Source organism: Accipiter gentilis, chromosome 7 (genome assembly GCF_929443795.1).
Source record: "Accipiter gentilis chromosome 7, bAccGen1.1, whole genome shotgun sequence".
NCBI classification, from domain to species: Eukaryota; Metazoa; Chordata; class Aves; order Accipitriformes; family Accipitridae; genus Astur; species Astur gentilis.
Genome location: NC_064886.1, coordinates 12,467,009 through 12,489,822, shown reverse-complemented (window position 1 = coordinate 12,489,822; position 22,814 = coordinate 12,467,009). Strand labels below are relative to the sequence as shown.

Below are 22,814 nucleotides of genomic sequence, written 5' to 3'. Positions count from 1 at the left end.
GCTCAGTTTCTGTCTGCATATTATTTTGGGTGAAAACAGTCCATTATTGACGAGCTTGTGGAGTAATTTGTTTGTTCTCTGCATTTTCACAGTATATGACATGCTTGTTTTTGAGTTCTTCAAATCCATGCCGATCAATTAAAAATATATACCTCGGTGGGTCATGCATTTTACCAAGGGATTCGTCTGTGTGGCACCAAATCTGTCCTTGTAACTCCTGTCCCCAGCCTGGACAGGGCTTAAAACAGCAGTGATGACACCAGGGACTGGCCTGAAGGGAGCCAGAGCAGCGCTGGAGCATCACCTCCTCCTTCGCCCACGCCGACAGCTGACGGTGCTCCATCCCTTAACCCTGGGAACAGCCCCAGAAATGACCCCTCAGAACGGTTTCTGGCCATTAATCACCCTGTTTCGGTGCCAACACCTTTGAGCTCACAGGAAGCTGTTGGTTGGGCAGAAAGGGGAAGGAAGACATTGCAAGAGAGGGAGCGGCAGTGGAAGGCTTGGTGGGGCAGAGGAGGATGAAGCCAAGAGGCATCAGGACAGGGTGGCTCTGCATCGCAGTGCTCTGCTGTGGAGCTGGTGAGTGGGGCTGGGGTGGCAGAGTGGGGTCTGGGGGCTACCCCCCTGTCTCTGGGGCTGGAGGGAGGTGGAGGAAGAAGAGGTGGTGTGAAGGCAATGGGCCCCAATGCCTTCCCAGTGGACCTTTTGCAGTGGGGCAGGATGCTTGCCTGGCTGTTTCATGAGGGTAAGGCTCAGGTTGACTGCTTTATTGCTTGGCTTGGGTCTGGCTTGTGTGCAGGGGAAGGGCTGGGGTTTCCTGGGCTGTGCCAGTGCCGGGCTGTGCCACAAACCTACACCCTGGGTTTCCTCACACCTGCCCAGCCCTTTGCTGGCCAAGCAGCAGGGATGCTCTCTGACCACCCAGCCCCTTTCATGGCCGGGACCATAGCGGCCATGGGCTGGTTTGCCTGGGGAGCCTGTTTTGCCACCACAGAGCACCCATCCGTGCTGGCACCGCTACCAATTGCCCAACTTCCGGCAGCTCCATGGGGGCTGCGTCAATGTGACGCTGCTCGGCAGCATGTGGCCGTGTATGACTTCCAACAGGACTTCGGCTTGGTCTCTCCAGCATCCACTGCGGCACAGCCGCCATTTAGCACCTTCTTCATTAGAGGGGGTTTGTCTTGGTGGAGTCGTGCAGCAGAACCGTGTGAACCCGTCTGCTCGCCGCCCTGACAGGATGTGGGAAGGCAGCACTTGCTGCTTTGCTGGCATCCGCTCACCCGCTCAGGCGATGGCCCCCCAGCCCCACACCTCTGTCCCAAGTCACCTGAGGCCAGAGGGACGTGGGTTAGCTGTTTCTTGCTCCTGCCTTGCCTTTTCCTAAGCTACAGTGCTGCAGTGCAGGCTGAGCTGCCGGTGCAGGACCATGGTGGGGCTGGTACAGCTTCCAGCTCTGCAGCTGCGTTCCTGATCCTCAGGGGCAGTTCTGGTTTGGGGAGCCATTAATGTGAATTAATGACACTTGTTCCCAGCTCTCATCCTCAGAAAAGGGGAGCAGGGGCACCAAAGCACCACGCAGCGTGATGACATCCTGGAGCATGTGGGAGAACCCACCACAACCACTGAGGATGTGGACAAGCTGACAAGGTGGCCAACAGCCACCCCAATGCCTCCTTGGACCGCAGACACCATCACCACCTCCATGCCGACAAGAGCAGGTGCCGAGGGGAACAAAACCCGTGAGTCCCACAGAGAAAGGAAGAGATGTGACTTGGGGATGTGCCACCATCCTTGGAGGGTCCTGCACCCCCCCCCCCAGAGACCCCCCAGTGCCTGGCACCACCCCCAGCCACCTTTGCGGGCAGCATGCCCACATCTCCTCTCTCTTCCTGTAGAAAATACATCGGCTGTTCCCATCAGGTACTGGTCCCCAGCCATTTTTGTGGTGGTTGCTCTGCTCGTGCTCTTCTTCACATACCGGCAGACCAAGGGGGAAGGTGAGCTCCCCCACCAGGGTGCCAGCATCTCCCCCCTTCACTCAGTTGCACGCTGGGTTAGCAGGAAAGGGTGACAACCATCTTGCAGCCCACATCCTCAAAGCATTGAGAAGTGCTGCAAAAAGTCAGTTATTCTGATACAGCTCGGGGGGGGGGGGGGGGGGGGGGGCTAGCTTCATGCTGGGGTGGGGAGCAGGATCAGGCCCTTGCACCAGCCAGAAACCCCTTTGGCCACAGCTTAGCCCTATGGTGAGTGTTTCCCCTTGCTCAGATCTGGCTTTAAAAGTCCAGAAGTTTAACCCATAATTCCCTTTTCTGCTCAATTTTGCATCTCTCCGTGCCAGTTCTGCCATCTCTCCCCACAGCTTCTCCTTCCCCGCTTTAACACAAACTTGAAGCTCAAGGGTTTTTTTCCTCCTGGAAATCAAAACCCAAAGCTCACCAGCTCATCCCCCACTGCTGCCCTCTTCCCAGGAGGGTCTTGCTCAGCTTTTTGCAAAGCCCGTTCGGCCTCACTGTTGTAATGCCTGTGTCTGCCCTGGCCCACAGGGACCCAGGACCAAGCCACCCCTGCTAGCGACTCTTCAGGTAAGATGTGGTCAGCCCAAGCCCCGTGAGGCTGGGGCATCTCGTTATACCATCGCTGACCTGGTCTCAGTGCCGTGATTCACATCCCAGCTCGTTGCATTGCAGATTTGGGAGCCCTGGACCATCTCCCTATCCAGGACACCACCCCAATAATCCCTTCTTCCCAGGTGAGCCCAGCTGATGGGGATCTTCTTGCCGGCAACACGTGAGCTGGGAGGGCTGAGAACTGTTTTCCAGCCCCTGCATGGCTTTGGGCAAGCCCGAGCCCGTGCACCAGTTTCCCCATCCACCGCTACTGACGTGGTGAAGCTCCTCAAGCAGCCACTGCCTCTCTTGCAGGAGGAGAAGAAGGGGCCAGAGAAACCCTCAGAGCACACTGAAACCACCTTCTGTGAGCCAGATCCCCCACTGCCACTGCCACCCAAGGTATTTCACCCCAATGCACTGAACCCCAGTGCCTGGCAGGGGGTTGTGCTGCTAGCTGAGTCCCAGCCCCTCCAGCCCATGCAGGTCCCTGGGAAGGGTTTGTAGCCCCCCAGCACCTGGGTTTGCTTCTTTCCCAGCCTGATACACCCACAGTCGCTGGTGGTCCCTGCTGCTCCGGGGAGCCTGGTGCTGTCTGAGGGCACCCAGGGGATCCCACTGGCTTCCAGACACCCCCAGGGACCACGAGGCCACCCCCGAGGGGACTGAGCCAGGATGATGCTCCTGGCCGGAGGCCACGCGGCGACTGGGGTGCTACAAGCATCATGTGCCTCCTCAGCCCTTCCTACGGATGCTCGAGCGTGTGCCCAAATCCTGGTGGGAATGGGGACCCACGTGGGACAGGGAACCACGTGGGATGTGGCCGTGTGTGTGCCATTATTGCTGTGCCCCACGTGCAAGGACAGAGGCTCCGGGTGTCTGTGCTGGGCATGGCCGAGCCAATAAAGCAGGATTTCACCCCAAAACCCCTGGACTTTCTCTGCTGGGACAGGCAGCCCCCCCTGCCCAGCCCAGCCGTCACTTTTTCCCCCATGTCTGGGAATGGATCAGAGGCGGCTGGCAGCCAGCCCACTCTGAGATGGCTGGGGGAAGGAGTTTCTTGTGCTGCCTCCGTTAGTCACGGAAAGGAAAAAAACCCACACAGGACTGAAATAACCCGCCCTCCCCACCCTGGGGCCAGCAGCTTGTCAGAAGACTGTTGAACTCATCACAGGGCAAAGATAGGGTGGGAAATAAACACCCTAGGGAGCCCCAATGCCCCTGTGGGTAACATACCCTTGGAGAAGCAAGAATGTCCCCAGGGAAATGAGGAGCTGGGGGGGGTCCATGAGCCCCAGCACAGCCTGGCAGGGGGGCTAGCACCCCCGCCACCCCAGCTTGTGTCCCTTGTGCTGGGGACAGTGCTGCAGTTGCACTGATCTGCCTCAGTTTCCCCTCGCTCTGCTCCCCCCACCCACAGCAAACATCCTCCTGCAGGGAGCAGGGCACAGCGTGTGTGTGTGGGGGCGGCCCAGGGCTGAGATGAGGGGAGAAAAGGTGTAAAAGCCAAAGGAAACGCTGATGCTGGGTCCCAGTGAATCAGTGGTGCCATTGCTGCATGAGGGACCCCCCACAAGCAGGGGTGCAGGGGCCCGGGGTGGCTGGGGGGTGTGTGCAGGTGGGTGCTGGAGAGGGTGCGCAGGAGCCCAAACATCCACCACCTCGATTGTCACAGTGAGGGGACTGCAGGCGGCAGCAGCCCCAGGGCAGGTGGAGGTTCTGCAGGCTGGGAGCAGCCCCCGCCCCGGGGAGCTGTGCATGGGGGGACTCGTTCCCCCCAGCAAAGGGGTTGGGTCTTGGTCCCCCCCTCCCTGCACCGAGGAGGGTTTGAGCATTTCTTCGATCTGCACTGGGGGGAGGTAGAGCAGCAACCCCTGCTCCCCTCTGCTCATCCCAAGCCCTTCACCCCCATAAACCCCAAATCCCTTGGTCCCCCAAACCCCTTGGCCCCCATAAATTCCAAATCCTTGGCCCTATAAACCCCAACCCCCTGACCTCACAGATCCCAAACCCTTGGCTCCATAAAGCCCAAATCCTTGGCCCTACAAACGCCAGATCCTCGGACCCCTCAAACTCTAAACCCTTGGCCCCATAAATCACAAACCCTTGGCCCCATTAGACTCCAAGCTTTTTGTCTGATAAATTCCAAATCCTTGGCCCCATAGACGCCAACCCCCTGACCTCACAGATCCCAAACCCTTGGCTCTGTAAAGCCCAAACTCTTGGCCCCACAGACCCCAAATCCCTGGACCCCTCAAAACTCTAAACCCTTGGACCCCATCAACCCCAACTCCTTGACCCCATAAACCCCAAATCTTTGGCCCCTCAAACCCCATCCCCTTGGCCCTATAGACCCTAAATCCATGGCCCCCCATCAACCCCAAGCCCTTGTCCTGCACCGAGGATCCTCCAACGGCAGGTCGTGTTTCTCTCCGAGTGCTCCCTTGAGGCCACATCCTGCCACTGCAGCATCTCTGAGCTGCCCAGACTGGGCAGGAGCAGAGCTGGGACCTAAACTGCTGCCTCACCCCAAAGCACTGGGTGCAGGAAGATGAAGGAGGAAAAAAAAAAAGTCAAAATGGGTTTATTTTATAAAAAAAAATTTGTACAATTTTAGTTGCTCTATGAAAAAAAAAACCCCAAAACAACCAACAAAACTTCCTACCACTGCCGTAATGCTTTGATCCACTGCAAACTGTAAAAACAAGCTTTTTATATATTAAAAAACAATTTTACATTTTACAATTTTCTACACGCATGCACAAGGTCTCGGCTCTGTGGAAAAAAAGAAAAACAAACCAAAAACAAAAACAAATGAAAAAGGGTTTATTCTTCTTAAACTCCAAGTGGAAAATCCCCCCTCCCCGGCCGACCCATCTGCTCGCGCTCACTGAAGTCTCTTTTCCAGTAAAACACCCCAAAACAGGCTCCCAGCAGCAGCCGCACTGATGGAACTGGGAGGACCAGGGGGGTGAAACCCAGGTCCTTCAGCCTCAAGAAGCTGGAAGACAAGGGGAGCAGCAGGGAGGGGTTAGAATCTCCCCAAACATGGCGATTTCCTGGAAATCGGGAAAGCCAGCCCCGAGCAGTGCGGTGCCTGGATGGGGACAGGCCCCATGGAACCCCTCCAGCATCTTAATTTTGCTACTGGTACTTACTGAGGAAGCCTCCAGCCCCTCTGGGGTGGCACATGTGGCCAGCGTGCCACAGCCCAAGTGGCATTGTTGCCCCCGCCCTGAAATCGCACCCCTTTTAGTGCTTAGGACAAAATAAACCAAAATCAAATCCAACCTCACGCCTCCCTGGGATGAAATTTGGCAGCTCCCATGACCAAACCAGCCACAACCCCCGCACCGGGACCACACGAGCCCCCCGACCTGGCACAGCATAGCTGGATGATGAGATCCAGAGGGGGAAAAAAAATAAAAGAAATAATCCATGAGGTATTTGTGACCTTAACAAAACCAAGGGAAGGCAAAAGGTTTTGTGTCCCTGATGGTGAGCCAGCCCCAGCCCCTGCTTGTGGGACCACCACAGGCCACCAGCCACCATGGGACGTGAAGGACCTCACTGAGCCACGAGCCTTCATCACCCTCATCAGGAACGCCTCATTTCATTCACCCCGCTGGCTCCGGGGCCAGGATTGGACCCTGAGAGACATTTCAAGCTGCTAGGCCTGCAACCCATGGCCACAGCTCCAACTGGCGTGGGGAAGCCCCACGGAGATGCTGTTGGGACCAGGGACACGGGTCACCTCGGGAGCAGGGAAACCATATAAAAAAACCCTTCTGCTTCTCTTAAAAAACAGATTTTCACTTGCTTTTGTTAAGACCTGAGCACAGAAACCATCAGCAGAGAGGCGAGGAGGACATTCCTACAGCCAGGAGCATCGCCACTCTGGTGTCTTGGATGCCAGGGGAGGTTTTCATAGCAGCCACAGATCGCGGAGGTGTTTGCAAAATACTCCCCCCCCAAAATCTCTAGGATTAAAAACCAGCCCCAGATGCCAGGCAGTAGTTTAAGGCCAGAGCCAGGACAGTTGCCAGGCAGAAAACGCGCAAGCGCAGAAGGTCCTGGAGACCTGATGGTTCTTGAAGACGCTGGTGAAGAACATGTAGAGTTAGCCCTTGAGTTATGGCACCGAAACACTGTTTCCTTCCTGGCTGTGCCACTGTCCTCCGCCGGCTGCGCCTTCTGGGGGGTTGCTACAAGGACCTGGGTTTCAGGAGGGAGGAGGAGGAGGAAGAGGAAGGGGCTCAGCCCACCCCAACGGGGGCCAAGCCGAGGCTGAGGGCGAGTGCTCACAGGTAGGTGACGGAGCCGGGCTTGGGTGCTGCTTCCTAGCACCCGCCGCAGTTCTGCCCTCGAGCTGTGGCCTCCCTGAGCCCCGTTGGAGATGGCGAGGATGAGACAGAGGGGTGTGGAGACGGTCTCCCCCCCCGACTCCTCTCCATCCCTCTTCAGCTCACACGGAGGTCTCTGACTGCAGCCTCATGACGAACTTGTGTGACTTGGGGTCCACAAACTCCTCTGAGAGCTTGAAGAAAGGGATCTTCTTGGTGCTCACCACGAGGCTGAAGTCCTGGCGCTTCAGCACAAAGACCACCCCATCTTTCAGGCCATTCGTCACTGGCTCCTCGCTGACCAGCGTCCACTGCTTGGCCAGCCAGCGGTCCTTGTGGTACTGGATGGTGGGCCCAGCCATCAGGTACCGCTCAAGGAATGCCTTGGAGGAGGGAAAAGACATGTGAACGTCACCTTCCCATGGCTCAGCCTATTTATTTTTTTTTTGCAGCCTCAAGCTGCTCAGCAGGTCCTGCAGGAAAAACATCCCCGCGGAGCTGGTTCCCATCACCATGTGTTGCTCCCTTGGGGTTACACCCACTTTTCTGGCTGTATCCCCCAATCACTTGTCCTCCCAGGGAGATGCTCTCACATGGTGGGGACCCCCCCCCCCCCCCCCCAAGTCCTCATGATCTGGACCAAGCCTTTGGGCAAACCCGTGGACCCGTCCCACCTTGCCATGCCCCTCCTCCACGCACCTTGGGCGTCATGTCATGGGTGATGCAGAACTCAAGGTGCTGCAGGATGCTCTCCATGGTGTGGTAGGGCTGCTGCTTGGTGGTGCGCAGGTACTTCTGCATGGCCCGGGCCATGGAGGCAAAGATGGCCTGAGCTGCCTCCCGTGGGTCCATGATCTCCCGTGGGTTCTTCTGGTCTTCCTCCTGCAGCCGCTTGATGTGGGTAAAGGCTTCTTCCACTGCCACCACCAGCCTGTTGGGAGGAAAGCCATGGATGTGTCTGCAAGAGGGCAGAGTCCGGCCATGGGCAGGAGATCCCCTGGGGTTGGTGGGGGGAGCCACCTGCTGCTGGCAGAAACCCAGCTTCTAGCCCAAAACAGTTTTGCAGGAGATCTGGCTGTGCCGCACAACAGCTGGGCTTGGGATTCACTTCCCTAAGAGCAGGGAAACCTCATCTTGGGGGGCTGGAGGTGACCCCAGGAGCACCCACTCCCTCCTGCTAGCATTGCCCAGGTCCTCACAGGGGGTACTGGGATGGGGACCCCATGGGACACACAGCAGTGGGGCACTCAATGCGGCACGCAGCCCGGTCCCCACCACCGGCACCATACCTGGCTCGGCGTTTCCGCACCCTGCGCTCGTGCTCTGCCTCCTCATAGTAATACTCATTGTGGCTGTTATCGCGCCTCCGGGCAGCTGCCGCAATGACAGCCCGGGACTGGCCCGTGGAGTTGTTCGTTGTGTTTTCTGCGGGGAAAGGGTGAAGTTAGAGAGGGGTTGGTGCCCCACACTCCCCCTGCCCCACAGTCAGGCTGCAGTGATCCCACTCCAGGCTCTCTGGAGCCAAGAGGAGCCTCTGGAGAGGAAAACAGGGATGGGAAAGGGAAGGAGAGAGAACGAGAGGAGAAGCCAGGGGAAGGGGAGCTCACCCTCGCCGAGGGAATAGACTTTAAACCCGGACATTTTCTTGGACAGGACGGATTTTGGCAGGTTGAGGAGGGCAGGGTTGTAGACCGGGAAATCGTGGTAGTAGTTCTCCAGGATCCACACGGCTGCTCGCTGGATGCTGCAGGGAGACACAGCCAGGCATGGGGGGCACAGAGAGCCAGTTAGCACCATGCCGAGGGTGGGAGGCACACACAGCCGGGGCAGGACAAGGAGGGAGGGACGGACAGTGTGCGGCACTGTGGGGACGTCTCATCCCGTGGATGGAGTGGGGCTGTACCCGCTGCGGGGCACGCTTGCAGCTCCTCCAGACGGTTGATGCTGGGGTGCCGTGGAGGGCAGCGGCATGGGCACAACCACTCATGACTACACTTGTGCACTTGGATGTGCACCAATGCACGTGCACACATGTACATGTGCATGGGAATGCACACATGAGACTGCACAAACACCCAGGAGCAACCAGTGGACACGCACACCTCATGCACACACACAAAGAGGGGAACCCACTGCGGCAGCAACCCCCTCCAGCACCCCCATACCTGAGATGGCCAACATTGTAGAAACGACTGGCTCCGTCAGCAGAGCGGACGGCTTTGAGGGTGAACTGGGGCTGGAGCTGGCGCAGCTCCAGCAGCACCACGGCCAGGTAGTGCACGAAGAGCAAGGCATCCACCAGCGAGACAGCGTACTGCACCACCCCCTGGTAGTTGCGGTCCCGCGAGTCCAGGATGCGTACACCGTAGAAAAGCCAGTAGGAGACGACGAGGAGGAAGACAAGCACCATGAGCAACGCTCGGAAGACGAAGATGCGAGGGAAGAAGGCTTTGGGGCGACGGAAGAAGAGAGCCCAGCTGCCCAGCAGGAGGATGAGGAGTTTGAAGGCCACGGAGATGAAGAGCCCCTCGCAGGGTGTCCCGCAGGGCTCCAGCTCCTCCCGCCACAGCAGCTGGGGTAGGAGCATGAAGGCGAGGGGTGTGAGGAAGGCAAGCAGTGCCAGCGCCCCGGCCAGCGAGACGCCCAGGTGCCGGGAGCAGTCCAGGTGGGCGCTGTCCTCCATGTCCTTGGTGATGCGGGTGATGTCATCGTGCGAGATGCTGTGCTCTGACGTCCCCGTCACCACTGTGGTGGTCTCGCCCCAGTTGTCATCCTGGGAAGGGCGGATGGGAGGGTTACACAGGGGATGGCTCCGTGTCCCCCATTCTCCATCCCCAGCACCCCAGGGGGCTGCCAGCTGCACTGGACCCCCACCCCAACCCAACTCCAGCATCTCCCATCCACCAAACATCAAAGCCCGGTGCGCTGCCTGGCACCATCAGCCCCATTTAGACAGTGGAAATCTCAGCCTGGGGTAGGAGAATGCAGCCATTTGGCTGGGACCCTCTAGGAAACCCCCGTCGGCGGCTCTGTGCCGTGCTTCACCTCTCTGGCACTGGCGAGAGCAGCTTTGGAAGTGGGAAGCATCCTGCTTCCAGGCAAACCCCCTCATTAGCGGGGCCAGAAGGAACATGCCCAGCTGCCATCCCAACACACCCTCACTGCTGCCGAGCGGGCGGGCGCTGCCTCCTCCAGCACTGCATCAGGCAGGACAAAGTGTCTGGCAATCTGGCAGCTCACTGCACCGGACAGGATTCCCATTGCCTCCAAAAAGACCCCTCCTCCAGCCAGAGGGCTGTGGAAATGACCTGTCCCCATTTGATTCCTTCCCAGCTAAAACATGGGGTTTTAGTGGAGGGAGAAGTTGTTCCACCACAGGCGCTGAAAACACCACCTTGGCACAGCCACGGGTCTGTCCATCTGTCTGTCCTCTCACTCAGACTTGTGCATTCTGTTTTACTGCACTTTGGCATCCCTGAAACTTGGGGGTTTATCGTATCTTATTTCCCCCGCCCTGAATTTCTGGAGGAAAGCCAGCAATTTCATTCCAAACAACAAAATAAAACCACAGCCTGGGGCTTTCCAGAGGGATGGGAAGCAGAGGAGGGTCCAGGAGGACCAGTCCATGTCCCAGCCCATCCCCAGGTGAACCCACGCTGCCATCGGCTTGCTCTGGCCACAGCTGGACCGGGCAGGCTCAGCTGCTGGCTTCCTGCCCACCGCAAGCCCCGGCCTCTGCCGGCGCCGACTTCTTGGTGGGGGAAGATGAAAAGAGCTGGAGCCGCCTGCGTAGGTGGCTGGGAGATGATTAAAGCCAGGGACCAGGCTCTGTGGCGGCCGGAGGAGTGCCGGCACCCAGTGTGGAGGGCACAGCAGCTCTGACCCCACTGCCGCTCGTGGCGAGGGACCCCCATGGGACCAGGGGACTGGGGTGGCCAGTGGGGGGATGCAGCGTGGGACCCTCCTCTGCACCAACCCGCTCACCGGTGTGATCCTGCTGGGAGCCGGGCTGGGGTTATTATGCCTTGGCATGGCCGAGCCAGCATCGCCTGCAGGAGGATCTCGCCGAGCGAGGAGCTGAAGCTAATCCCTAGGGAGTGGATCCCCAGAGAGTGGATCTCCAGGGTGTTTTCCACCCTTGGGCAGCCCGTGCCCAACCCAGCTGCTTCCCCAGGGTGCTGCAACAGCCGATCCCCTTTCATTTGCACCCATGCCGCCTGTCTGCCCTCCCCGCTGGCGCTGCCACAGCACTCACAGAAGCCTGTCTGCCAGCCAAGGGCCAGCCCAACCGGCTCAACCGCTCTGCTGGGGAGCACCAGGCATGCCGGGAGCCCCTGTGCCCCGCCAGCGGCTCCCACCCTCAGCAGCATCCCCACGATGGGGCAGAGATGCCAACCCTATTCCTCCCCCTGCCCAACTCACCCTCTCATCCCCCCGGGTCGACTCATTGTCCAACAAGGGCTCGCCTGGTGCTTGGATGGTCACCGACTTGTCCCCGCGGCTCCCGTCCCGGCTTTTCGAGCGATGCCGGTCCCGCCGATCCCTGGAAGGCAAAAAGAGGGAGTGGGGTGGGTGCACCTGGGTGGCAGTGCCCATTGGGGCCAGGGGATCCCTCCCCAGGCAGGCACTGACCCCTCACCTGTGCTTGCGGGAGCTGCGGGAATGCCCGGACTTGTAGGAATATCCCGAGTATTGTGACTCATTGTCCATGGTGTCAGAGTGCCGTGGCTTGTGCCGCTCCACGCCGAGGGGCTTGGGTCTCCCCGGCCCTGGGACAGTGGCCAGGGCCTCCTTCAGAGGGGGCTTCTTCAGGCCCAGGGGCACCTTCAAGAAGTCGACCGTCACCTTGAGGGACTCTATTTTGATCACTTGGTTGGGCTCGTCTCAGGAGAAAACAGCTTGCCCACCTGTGGAGGCGAAGGGGAAGGGTCAGCGGTGGCACAACAGCATCCTGGGAATCCCCTGGGGGTCCTGGCCACCGGTGAGGATCCCCTCGCCCACTGTCCCTGCACCACTGCAGCTCCAGCCCTGGTGGCAAATGGGGACGGGACGTCAGCAGAGAAAGGGAATTTGGGTCACTTTGGGGCATTTTCTCTTTTATCCCATGCCCAAGCTGGGTCCAGGATGGTCACCTTCCCCTTTATTAATGATACTGCATGATTAGCTTCTGGTTTGGGTGATTTACACTTTAATTAATACCACGATAGTTATTTTGAGTGCCTAGGGTGGGGGCCAAAAAAAAAAAAAAAAAGGAATGAATAATTGGGTGCAGGCAATGTTTCAGGCCCATCTTGCAGTGCGGGGCTCTGCCCGGACACGTTTCCCAGTGTGGAGCTGGGATCTTACACCCAGGAGATAGGCGCAGGAGTCCTGGTTTCTCGAGGAGCATCTCTCTGCACCGGCTCCAGCTCCCCTTGCAGCAGCAGCCTGAGCCAGGGAGAGTTCGGGACTGGTGGGACCAGGGGAATCGGGGGGCTCCCAGGCTGCCAGATGCCACTGCGGTGGCTCTGAGGATGGGACCACTGGCCTGGGCCACCCCGACAGCATCCAAGGACCGGTCCACCATCGCAAGGCTGGCTTGGAGCAGATACCATCGCCCTGCGCGCTGACTCATGGCTGCCATGTCGTTATTAGCCAACCCCAGACTCCCATTACAGCCATTTGTAGATGCACACATATATAAATATATATACACACACGCATATGATTCCCACCTACACCTACTTATGGTGTCGGATCTTTGCTGAGTTGGGAAAAAGAACACCTTGCTGAGATCCCAGCCGGGCACCAGGACCTCGGGCAAAGGCTCACAGGATGCCGGCAGGAGCCGGGGTCTCTGTCAGTGGTCTCCTGGGGTCCCAGTCTGGGTCACCTGGCTGGTTTTGGGGACTCCCAAGCCGCTTACAGCCCTGATGCAGGTTCGGTGCTGGCTTGCCTGGGTCTGTGATCCCACCGGGAAGGGGACCCGGACACAGATGGGAGCCATCAAAGACACTGGGCTGCCTGACCCACGTCAGGGGATGCTGGAGCCCATCAGAGGGGTCCTGCCAAATCCTCCTGCCCTCACCCTAAGGGTGCTGGGGGGCTGCGGGCATTAGGCATCCCCCAGAGCCCCAAACCCCGCTTCCCAGGCAGTACCGCATGCTGGGGGGGGTCACGGCAGCTGTGTTTGGGGGTAAGCCCATGCTGGGTTACCACGGAAATGCCGTTTCGACCAAATAAAACCCAAATGTCTTTTGGCCTCTTTTCCAAGGCCTCAGAGAGGGGGAGATGGGGTCGAGGAGGCAAAAAGGGAGGGAGGGGTGGTGATCCTTTTGTCCCAGATGCTGGATGCTCACACATTTATCACTATGGAAACAAAAGCCCCCCCCCCCACGCTGGTTGTCTAGGAGATGGCAACAGGACCGGGAACTTGTCCCAGCATCCCCAGCGAGCGATGGGGGAAGGGGAAGGGACTGGGAGAGAAAGGACCCCCCTGTGCACCCCCCCCAGCCCCTGCCAGCCCTCCCCTCTTCTGGGCTTTGTTTGCAGGCAGGGATCGGGTTTCTGCTGGGAACAATGCCGGGGCCTCGGCGCAGGGGGGCTGAGGACTGGCTTGTCCCCAGTCTGGTCCCATTAACACCATTAGGAGGTTGATACTGGGGCAGGGGACAGACCCCCAGGGACTCACCGGCAGGGCGGTGTGGGAAGTTGAGGCGAGGCGGCTGCAGGCGGGTGCTGTCCCCCGTCCCGGTGGTCACCGAGGCACTTGGGGCATCCTCAGCCTCCGGTGGGGACGGCATCCAGCTGGCGGGCACCGGAGGGGGGCTACGCATGGGGAGGGCCGCTCACAGGACAGGTGGCCGTGCCGGGGGTCCGCTGTCAAGCTGGGGGAAGCAAGAAAGAAGGAAATCAGGAGCCAGGCATCCCTGCCGCACAGGGCTGCTTCGCGGCATCCCCTCCCCAGGGACCGGGACCACGCGTGTGCTGTGGCAGCCACCCAGCCACGTGTTTGGGGGACAGCCGCAGCGCGTCACACTGGGCACCGTCAGCCAAATTCCTTGTCCTGCAGGTCACCCACTCCGGTTCCCTCTGGGGGCATCTGCCCCATGAGATCTCCTTGCTTCACCTTGACCCCCGGCGAGCACCTGATGGGCAGGGGAGGAAAATGAGGGTGGGCTGGAAAACCCCCCAGACACCACAACAGCCCAAAACCTGCCCAGGCATCGCCTCCATGCCACACTGGCACCCTGCCCGTACCCCGGCACCACGCGGCTGTCTGCTGCTGGATGCGACCCTCCCCGAAGTGTCCCAAGCCAGGCTGAGCACTGCTCCCATGCCTCCCCACTCCAGCCAGAGCCAGGCACTCCTGGAGAGATGAAGCCGATTTATCAGCCAAAATCAAGATGAGGGTTTCCAGTGCATCTCAGTCATTCAAGGCAGCAGCCTGTGGATTTAACGCTCCTCGGCCACCACAATCCCGTGGTCAGCAGCCACGCTTCAAGTCCACCCCTGGGTCAGGGGTCACTATGGCTGCACCGGTGGTGTGGGGACCCCGGGGCCACCCAGTTCCCAAAAGCAAAACCAGAGCTGGGAGATGAAGGTCAATCCATTCAGAGGGAGAACAAGGCATGCATTTCCAAGGGGAGCGAGCAACAAGCCATGGGAATGGCTGCAGAGGGCTGCAGCGAGCCCAGCCCTTCAATCACAAGCTGGTGAAGGAGCAGAGGTTACAGGCAGGTTTTGGGTGCTTTCCCAGAGCAGAGCGGTGGCACAGGACGGTTTGCTCTGGCACAATCCACAGGTGAACTATGGGCGACCTCCACATCCAGACCAGGGCTCAGCTCTGGCCGACGAGGACCCTCTGTCTCGCCTGTACCAAAACAGCTGAACATTCTGCCCAGCAAAGGCTGGTGGGTGGAATAATCCCCAACCCAATGGTTTTTTAAGGTTAATTTGTAAATCAAGCAGCCATCCTGCAGGACCCTGGAGCCGGGAGCTCCTTGTCCTCCTGTCCCGCAGCCGCTCCAGTGCCAGTGGAGCAACTCGGCCACTCCAGAGGGGAAGAGAGGGATTTTATTTTTTTTTTGATGATTTGCCTGGCAGAGTGGGGAAAGCCAGTTTGGCAGCACAAGGTGCTCAGGTGGAGAGGCTGGAAATGGATGCCTCGTCTCCAGGAGGATAAGTGGCTTCGCCTTACTGAGGCTATGGAGACACGGAGCGACCGCCAAAGGCTGGGAGCGAGAGCCAGACACATGCAAACGAGGACGAAAACTCACATTTTTAATAGCCAGGTGATTAACCATCAGAACAAACTCCCCAGGGGAGGAGAGGATTTGCCATCTCTTGACATCTTCAAGTCCAGACTGGATGGCTTCTCGGGATGATGCTGGAGCACATCACAGGGTTCAAAGCAGAGAGAGCTCGGCTGGGGCTTCGGGGCGGTCAGAAAAGCCGCTGCCGCTGTCTCTCCTGCCTTTGAGTCCATGAACCTCAAACACAAACTATCTTTTGCATTCAAATGCTCAAAAAAACATAGATCCAAGTGTTTCTAGATGAGAAAGCTTTCCTATTTCAAAAAGCTGCAGGGCAAATCCTATGAGGGAAATCCTCTCCTCCCATCCCTGGTGAGGCAGCATGCCCCTTGGACCAGGTAGCACAAACCCACACCGCGTGGCTCTCTCCCAGCTTTATTCAGCGCCAAGACCTCGCGAGAGCCAGGCATGACATTTGCTGGAGAAAAACCCACTTTGAGCGAAGCGCAGAGGGACAAATCAGTGGCCGAACAACTTCTGTCCTGGCCAAGAGGGTTGGGACCAAACTGGTTGCCTTCGCACTGGAGTGGATCGGCGAGCATCCACCTGCTCCCACGCCAGAGCTCACCGATTTATGCCAGCGGTGCTCTTTTTCCAGCATCTGCAAATCCAGATCAATTAAATAAATACCAGCATTAAGTCAGGATGCTCTAATGTGGCTATGAGAGGGGTGTGAACGCAGCCCTTCGCACACCAATGATCACTGGCTTCCCACCGCTGGGGCCAAGCAGGAGCAGGAGCAGAAGGAACCATCAGACACATCTGGGCAGGTGTTTTCCTGCTTGACCCAACAAGCATTGCGGTGACTGGGAAACTGAGTCACAGAGCGAGCCAGGTGGACCCCGGGGTCCTGAATTCCTGACACATGACTCCACTGCTGTTTATCCTCCCAAAAAGCCTGGGAGGGCTGGAAGCATGGCTCTGCCCATAACAGAGATGGGGAAACTGAGGCACACAGCAAAGCGGAATCCATAGCTGTTTACGGACAGGCAGAAAACCTAATACAAGCCTCAGGCCTGCCTCACACCATAATTTTGGGGCTGTCTTCCCTCACCACGCCGACACCAGGGAGGTTGGCTCACAGAACCCGTGGAGTAGCGATGCCCACGGTGGGGATGCTGCCGGCACACCTCCGAAACCAGTCTGGGAATGGGAGGCACATCCCAGCCCCAGCACATGGGTCTGCCGAGCCAAGTGCCCAGCATATTTGCTTGCTTGGCTACGCAAACACGCCTTGCTGCCTCCGCACAATAGATGCCTTCCCTGGCTGGCAACCACCACGCTCCCCCGCCAGCCACCGGCCCCTCGAGCCCCGCGCTGCCGGGGAAGCAGGAGGTGGTGGAGGGGAGAATGGAGCAGTGGCCATATTTCACATATGCACCAAATAGGCTGCTGGCACCAAGAGCTGGGCATCCACGGGTGACCCAGAAAGAGCAGAAGGTGGGTGCGCGGTGAGGGTAAAACCCCAGGGGTGCTTCTGCTTGGATGGGAGGGGGGAGATGGGCTCCCCAGGCAGGAGCTGGGGAGTCAAAGCAGATCCCCTACCACCATGTCTATTCAAGCCCCAAGCACTGGCTGTGCATCACCTACCGAGGAGCTGGGGAAAGGCCGCCAAGGCAATTAGCTGCCCTCCCCCTGTTTGCACTCCCTTCCAGAAGCACAAACATGACCAATTTTCCTTCCCTTCTCATCAGGTTGTATCCAGCCCCACAGCTCCTCTTGCCTGGCGGAGCTGAGGCTTCACAATGAGCTCGTGGCACATCTCTGAACCCGGAGGCTGCTCCGCTCCTTTCTGCAGCCGAGTCCCCCTGTGTCAGGCTGGGAAAGCGGCCGCCCTGGGCCCCCCGCTGCTGCTGCCACTTCAGCCCCAGCCCTGGGAGATGCCGCTGCTAGGAGGAATCTGCAAACTTCCAGCTCTTTGGTCCGTTGGCACAACTGGGTGCTTCAGAGGGACGCGGGAAAGGCCCATGGGAAGCCCGAGTGGCTTAATCCAACTCCCCCATGGGGTCTCATTCTGCTCTCAAATTGCTCAGCGTCAGCTTGGATGCAGAAAGTTTAATATCCCTTCCAAACTGCCAGCTTTAATTACGATCACTCGGGATTGTTACAATATCCACAGGAACGTCCAGTCCCTCAAGCGCTTGGTCCCCACCAAGTTTCCTCCAGCGGGGAAGTCCCACTGTGCGACTACGGGACACAGCCCAGCCTTTCACCCGGCATTTCAATCCCGTTGCGTGTCTGGGAGCAATGGAGGTGGCAGCCGCATCGGGCGGTGGGGATGCACTACCTGCCTCCATGCAGGTAAAAATGACTGCACCAAGATCTAGAACCAGAGGAAATAAAAGAATGTACAAAACCCAGGGATTTGCGTGAGAACGGGGCTCGATGCAAAGAGAAAAGTATTTGCATTGCAAAACCTGCCCTGCCAGCACCAAGGGATCCTAACTGCAGCCCTACACCCAGCTGTACTTCCAGACACCCACTGGCTGCTTACCTGCTCCATCTCTCCCTTCCCAGGGCTCGGTGCTTGGCAGAGGGGCTCAGCCTGCACCCTCGCAGCCCCTGTGTGCCTCAGCGCGAGCTCATGGGGAGCACTCAGGGCTCCCCAGGAAGATAAGCGGCAGCTTTGTCCTCATGGTTTCCAGAGCCGGGTCCAAGCGGAGGTGGGATGGCATCATTATGCTCAGGACATGGCCAGTCCTGCGGCAAGGTGCTGCGGCTTCCAGATCTTCCTCCTGCTCCCCAAATCACATCTCCTGGTCCCCTCCTGCTCCCACCACCCCTCCAGCCATGCCAGTGGCACTTCCGGGTGGGATGCTGGCATGAAGTGACAAACCTACAGTCACCCTGGGGCACTGGAGGATGCAAATGCCAGAGTCCCAGGCTGCTTCTCCGGTGGGCATGAGCATCTGAGCGGTGCCGCAGGATGCTTGGACAGGGCAAGCTGAGGAGGTGCAGGGATCTGCGCTCATGGTTCGGGCTGTTACTTTCATTTCAGCGCGTTCTCCAAAAGCATTGTCGGAAACTCTGTCCCCAAGGCTACAACCCAAAAGGCCAGTTCCTACCCCAAAAGGACACCTGCAGCATAAACAACTGCACTTTTAGATCGATTATAGCTCTGTTCCATAGGCTCTGGGTGCCTAAATACTTAACCCTACTAAATCCTGCCAGGCTGCAGTGGGCAGATGACAGTATTATCTGCGTCTCGGAGCCTGGAAAAACAGCATAGAGATGGGATCCGTCTGGGTCCAGGAAAGGAGCAAGGTGACCACATTCACCCACTGACCACAGTGCTCAAGGTGGGGCCGTGCTCAGCCCAAGGCAGCAAACAACTTTGGATGGTACAAGGCAAAAAAATCCCTTGCATGGGGGATTTTGGCAGCTAGTCCTGCTGCCCTGGCAGCCCCGGTGCCACGATGCCCACAGGTCCAAGCACTCACTGCTTCACGGTGGCACTTGCATGGGGCTAGCCAGGGAAGGGCAGCGAAACCCCGTGGTTTTCTCCGAGGCCCTCTCCCAAGCATCCCGGCTGGACAATAAAGCCATAAAGCATCTGCCAACCACTCTGGCCCTCAGAAAATAGAGCCAAAATATAAAATTAACTCGGACTAAAGACCTGGGGTTGATTCAGTCCTGACTGATACAGGGGAGATGGGCTCCTTTGCCTTCCCCTCGGCCCCATTGTCTGCAAGCTGATGAAAATGAGAAACCACATCTAATCATTCAAATGGCTGAAGGGAGCCCAGAAGGAGCACGGGGATGGGCAGCCAGTGCCCCCAGCCCCATGCCCATCCTCGGTGCCATGCCTTCAGGATGGGGGCTGCCCATGGGACCTGGCGACCTGCAACCCTAAAACAACCAGCCCCCGGTCCAACAGCTGGTCAAGGAGCCATCACTAGCTCCAATGAAGTCATCTGTTAATTAAATCAGCCGGTCTCATCCTGAGCTACACCCCCCCCCAGCACAAAGACAGTGTAAATACACAGGAGAAGCCCTGGCTGCACAGAGATCGCATCTGACTCAGGCTGCCTTGGAGCCCAGCTCGGTCCCAACACAATCCTGAATTGCTGTGATTAAGCAACAGCCATCCCCAGAGGCTCCGCGAAGATAATATTTAATTCTTCTTTTTTTTTTTTAACCTCCACCTCGGTTATTATACCAAGGCCTGGGGGGGGAAACAGACTCTACGCCCTCTCCCAAGGAAATAAAGCCTCTCACCCCAGACACAGCAGCAGGGCCGATGTCTGAGCTCGCACCCGGTGTAGCATGGAGGGAACTCCCTGTTGGCTCAGGGTGCTGCGCCAGGACGGGACCAAGATAAACCGGATCAGAATCCGGCCGGGTCTCTCCCAGAAGCAGGTGAGCGTGCTGGCAGGGACAGGTGAAGCGGGCAGACCCTGCCTCACAGGTCCCACAGATCTGGCAGGAATATCAGCCGTTTTCACTTCCCTGTCCTCAGAGCAGTCGCCCAGCCTTGGCGCACGGCAGGTAGCGGGGTGGACACCCCATAGGTGCCCACCCTTGTCCCCCAGCTGCTGCTGCGGTCAACTATTGCTCGCAGGGATTGCAGGCAGGGAGGAAACCTGCCATGCTGGGCACAAAGGGCTCGGAGGCCAAGGGATGGTTGACCGCAGCAGGGCAGCTTGGCCAGTAAACTCCAGTATAAGCATGCCTGCTGCAGAGTGGAAAGCCACAAGCACCGGTGCCAGGCTGCGTGCAACTGGGGGGGACGCAGCCCCTGCTGCATTGCCCACTGGGGAGGTTTCCCAGGGCCAGCAGAGCCCTGCAAAAAGGGAATAAGCAGCACCCTGGGAGCAGGGCCCATCCCCGGGGTGCATCCTCAGCACCTCCCCACCCCGGCCCCTGCTTCAAGGGCTAGGGGGGGGAAGGAAGGAAAAAAAAAAAAAACAAAACCATGGCAGCCCCGCATCTCCCCCTGCCACGCTGCGGGGCACCCCCGGGAGCGGGGCTCGCCGAGCAGCCGTTCCCCGCCTGGCTGCCGGCCCAGGAAAGTCCCCGGCTTCCCAGGCCCTTCCTGGAGGGACGCGTCGAGCCCGAGCCCGAGCCCGGCCCCGGCCCCGGTCCCCGCAGCGCGGCTCACTCGGCCCCGTTCCACCCGCCCCCCCTCCCGCGCTGCAGCGGAGCTGCCCCGCACCCCATTTCCCCCCGCTCCCCCCCCCCCCTTCACGCACTTACCATCGCCGCCGCACCTTTGTGCGCGTCCCCCCCTCCCCGCACCGAAATCCCGGGGCTGCTGCTGCTGCTGCGGCGGCGGAGGAGGAGGAAGAGGAGGAGGAGGAGGCGGAGGAAATCCCGAATCCCAGCGGAGCGGGCTCCCCCCCGCCCCCAACTCCGCTACGCCGTCTGCCCGGCCCCGGTCACGGCCCCGGCCCCGGCCCCGGCCCCGGCCCCGGTCCGCCGCACCCCGGACCGGCAGCTCCCGCCCGCGCCGCCGCTGTTCCCGGCCGCTCCCCCCGCTCCCGCCCATTGTCTCCGTTCCGCGCTCCCGGCGCCCCTCCGGGGCCATTGTCTTGAGGGGTGGGGGGGAGGAGGCCCCAGGTCCCGACTCCCTCCCCTCGTACCCGCAGGTGGGGAGTGGGGTCCCCTCCGGTCCTCGACCTGCAGCCAGGACTTTTGGGATAAGGATGGCGGGAGGGTGGTGGTAGTGGGTGTCGCGGGGGGGTCCCCACTGCTGGGGGGTGAGGTGGCGTGGTGGAGCTCAGGGTTAAGCCCCACTGGCATCTCCCCCAGATTTGGTGGTCGGTGGCGTCATGCACAGCCCAGGTGACCCCCAGGCCTGGGGGGGGGGGGAGTTACCATGCCCCCAACTGCCCCTCTGCACCCAGGCATGAGCACAGCCAGGCCGATGGGGCAGGGTGGGGGAAAAGGATGAGCCTTCACCCTGGCAGAGGTGCCCCCAAAGGGTTAACAGCCTACTGGGGTCATGGTCCTGCTCCCACCTTTGTGCCAGGCCAGGCTGGTTTTTTTTGGGGGGGAGAAGGATGTGTGTGTCAAAAAGTGACTCCCTGTGGTCCTTGGATCCCCCGACCGATGAAAACCCAGGTCTGGCTCTGTCCCCCAGTGTGTCTGGGTGGACAGCCCACCCATGACCCTCGTGGTGAAGGTGTCTGGGCTTGACCCAGGAACAGGTCACAGCATGTAGGAGCCCCTGACCCTCTGCTGCACTGGGCTGGGTAGGAACACCTGGAAGACCCCCCTGTCAGCCCATCTCCCATCTCCCCAGGGACAAGGGATGCACTGGGAGCAAAGAGGGATGGGGGGACACACACAGGGGAGAGCAGCTCAGCACACACCTGCAGACCACTCGTTTGTGGAGAGGGAGCTGGGGGGACTGGAAAGGACAAACTGTGTCCCATGCAAGCCCCCGCACTAGGTGTGAGGGTCCCTTATGGGGGGTGTGCGTCTTAGGGCCCAGTGCTCTGGGGCAGCACCATCCCCTCACCCAGCGGGACCCGTGAGAAGGAGCCTGGAAGCATGGGTGCTGGGAGGGGGGGCAGCAGCAGCACCCCCACCTGCTCCAGAGGGAAGGACCCCCAATCACCCGTATGCCCCCAAGGGCCAGGGACCCCCACGCAGAGCGCCCCGCAAAGCCAGTCCTCCATTGGGCGAGGGGGAGACCGGGAAGCGTGGGACGCCCGACACCCTCCACGCGTGTAGAACCCCACAGCGGGGGCACACCACCTGCCCGGAACAGCCTAGCCGCACCGCCCGACGCTTTATATCAATGAGCGAGGGTGGGAACGGACCGCTCGCCCCCCCCCCCCCCACGCTGCCCAATGGCGTGAGGGCGCTCTCCTCCCGGCGCACGCCATTGGTCGGATTTAAATGGCTTGTTTTCCCTTAATGGGGAGGAGGGTTTGGGAGGGGCGATAGGGCGTCCCTAGCCGGGCCAGGCTGGAGGGATTCTGCCCTGTCTTGAGCCCTGACACAGCTCAGCCCGTGTGTTTTGGGTCCTTTTGGGTCACGTCCCTGCCACCGTGGTGTCCCATAAAGCTGAGGCACCAGGTGGGGGGTGTCTGGCAACATCCTCTCCACAGCAGCAGAAATGCATGGTCCAGGCTGAGCTTGGTGAGAGCCGCTGGGTGAGGAAGAAGGGAGGGAAAGGGCAGCCAGAGCTGTAAGCTGGAACACAGAGCTTGGGGCACCTCGGGAAGGACCCCCCCACACAGTCTGGCCAGCTTCTCCCTCCTTTTTTTTATCAAGTGTCATAGCTCTCGTGGAGGAGCCCATCTAGGAGCCATTGTTCTGGTTCCTGCTTTGGGGTGCTCCATGCAGCTCAGCTCGGCCAGTGACCTTTGTCCAACTGTGTATTTTCCTACCTCTCACCTGGGCTCCATGCTGCAGGCGTCACTGGGAAGCCCAGCTCCAGCCTATTCCCTGGGGTGGCTTGAGCAGCCTCGGGGTTGCTCCAGCTCTCTCTCTGTCTCCACCTACGAAATGGCAAGGAGACACAATGCTGCATCCTGTGCTGGACATGGAGACTTGAGGGAGGTGGATCCCAGCCTGTGCTGGTCCCCTGGGTCCTGGCACAGAGCTGGGGG

At 59.4% G+C, this 22,814-nt stretch overlaps 2 protein-coding genes across 8 annotated transcripts; one reads left to right on the top strand and one right to left on the bottom strand.

Annotated features, from left to right (window-relative positions):
• The first annotated feature begins 88 nt into the window (after window positions 1-88).
• Window positions 89-5,089, top strand: LOC126040253 (uncharacterized). Of its 3 annotated transcripts, XM_049804265.1 has the most exons (7): window positions 89-582; window positions 1,539-1,745; window positions 1,902-2,003; window positions 2,553-2,591; window positions 2,697-2,758; window positions 2,931-3,017; window positions 3,155-5,089. In XM_049804265.1, exons 1-7 carry the CDS (start codon window positions 522-524, stop codon window positions 3,212-3,214), a joined length of 618 nt encoding a protein of 205 aa, XP_049660222.1. In that variant the 5' UTR covers window positions 89-521; the 3' UTR covers window positions 3,215-5,089. The 3 variants fall into 3 exon arrangements, with proteins under 3 accessions (XP_049660222.1, XP_049660221.1, XP_049660219.1); XM_049804264.1 differs by having other exon boundaries at window positions 1,539-1,724; window positions 2,931-5,089; XM_049804262.1 differs by having other exon boundaries at window positions 2,931-5,089.
• A 93-nt stretch (window positions 5,090-5,182) lies between these two features.
• Window positions 5,183-20,646, bottom strand: VANGL2 (VANGL planar cell polarity protein 2). Of its 5 annotated transcripts, none has more exons than XM_049804250.1 (10): window positions 20,449-20,646; window positions 15,217-17,575; window positions 13,629-14,306; window positions 11,598-11,865; window positions 11,381-11,501; window positions 9,124-9,731; window positions 8,566-8,702; window positions 8,248-8,383; window positions 7,658-7,889; window positions 5,183-7,341 (listed from the first exon to the last, which is right to left on the bottom strand). In XM_049804250.1, the coding sequence occupies exons 4-10, from the start codon at window positions 11,666-11,668 to the stop codon at window positions 7,081-7,083; spliced, it is 1,566 nt and encodes a 521-aa protein (XP_049660207.1). In that variant the 5' UTR covers window positions 11,669-11,865; window positions 13,629-14,306; window positions 15,217-17,575; window positions 20,449-20,646; the 3' UTR covers window positions 5,183-7,080. The 5 variants fall into 5 exon arrangements, with proteins under 5 accessions (XP_049660207.1, XP_049660206.1, XP_049660204.1 ...); XM_049804249.1 differs by lacking the exon at window positions 20,449-20,646 and adding an exon at window positions 17,747-20,158; XM_049804247.1 differs by lacking the exon at window positions 15,217-17,575 and having other exon boundaries at window positions 13,629-13,824.
• Between the last annotated feature and the right edge of the window lie 2,168 nt (window positions 20,647-22,814).

What these genes read in the sequence shown, in the direction of transcription:
- VANGL2 (XM_049804250.1), bottom strand. Translation starts at nt 11,668, where the DNA reads ATGGACAATGAGTCACAATACTCGGGATATTCCTACAAGTCCGGGCAT. An exon ending in CGCAGCTCCCGCAAGCACAG is followed by an intron (nt 11,502 to 11,597) that starts GTGAGGGGTCAG and finishes TTTGCCTTCCAG; the next exon opens with GGATCGGCGGGACCGGCATC. An exon ending in AGTCTATTCCCTCGGCGAGG is followed by an intron (nt 8,384 to 8,565) that starts GTGAGCTCCCCT and finishes CTTTCCCCGCAG; the next exon opens with AAAACACAACGAACAACTCC.
- LOC126040253 (XM_049804262.1), top strand. Translation starts at nt 522, where the DNA reads ATGAAGCCAAGAGGCATCAGGACAGGGTGGCTCTGCATCGCAGTGCTC. An exon ending in CCGGCAGACCAAGGGGGAAG is followed by an intron (nt 2,004 to 2,552) that starts GTGAGCTCCCCC and finishes CCTGGCCCACAG; the next exon opens with GGACCCAGGACCAAGCCACC. An exon ending in CCCTGCTAGCGACTCTTCAG is followed by an intron (nt 2,592 to 2,696) that starts GTAAGATGTGGT and finishes GTTGCATTGCAG; the next exon opens with ATTTGGGAGCCCTGGACCAT.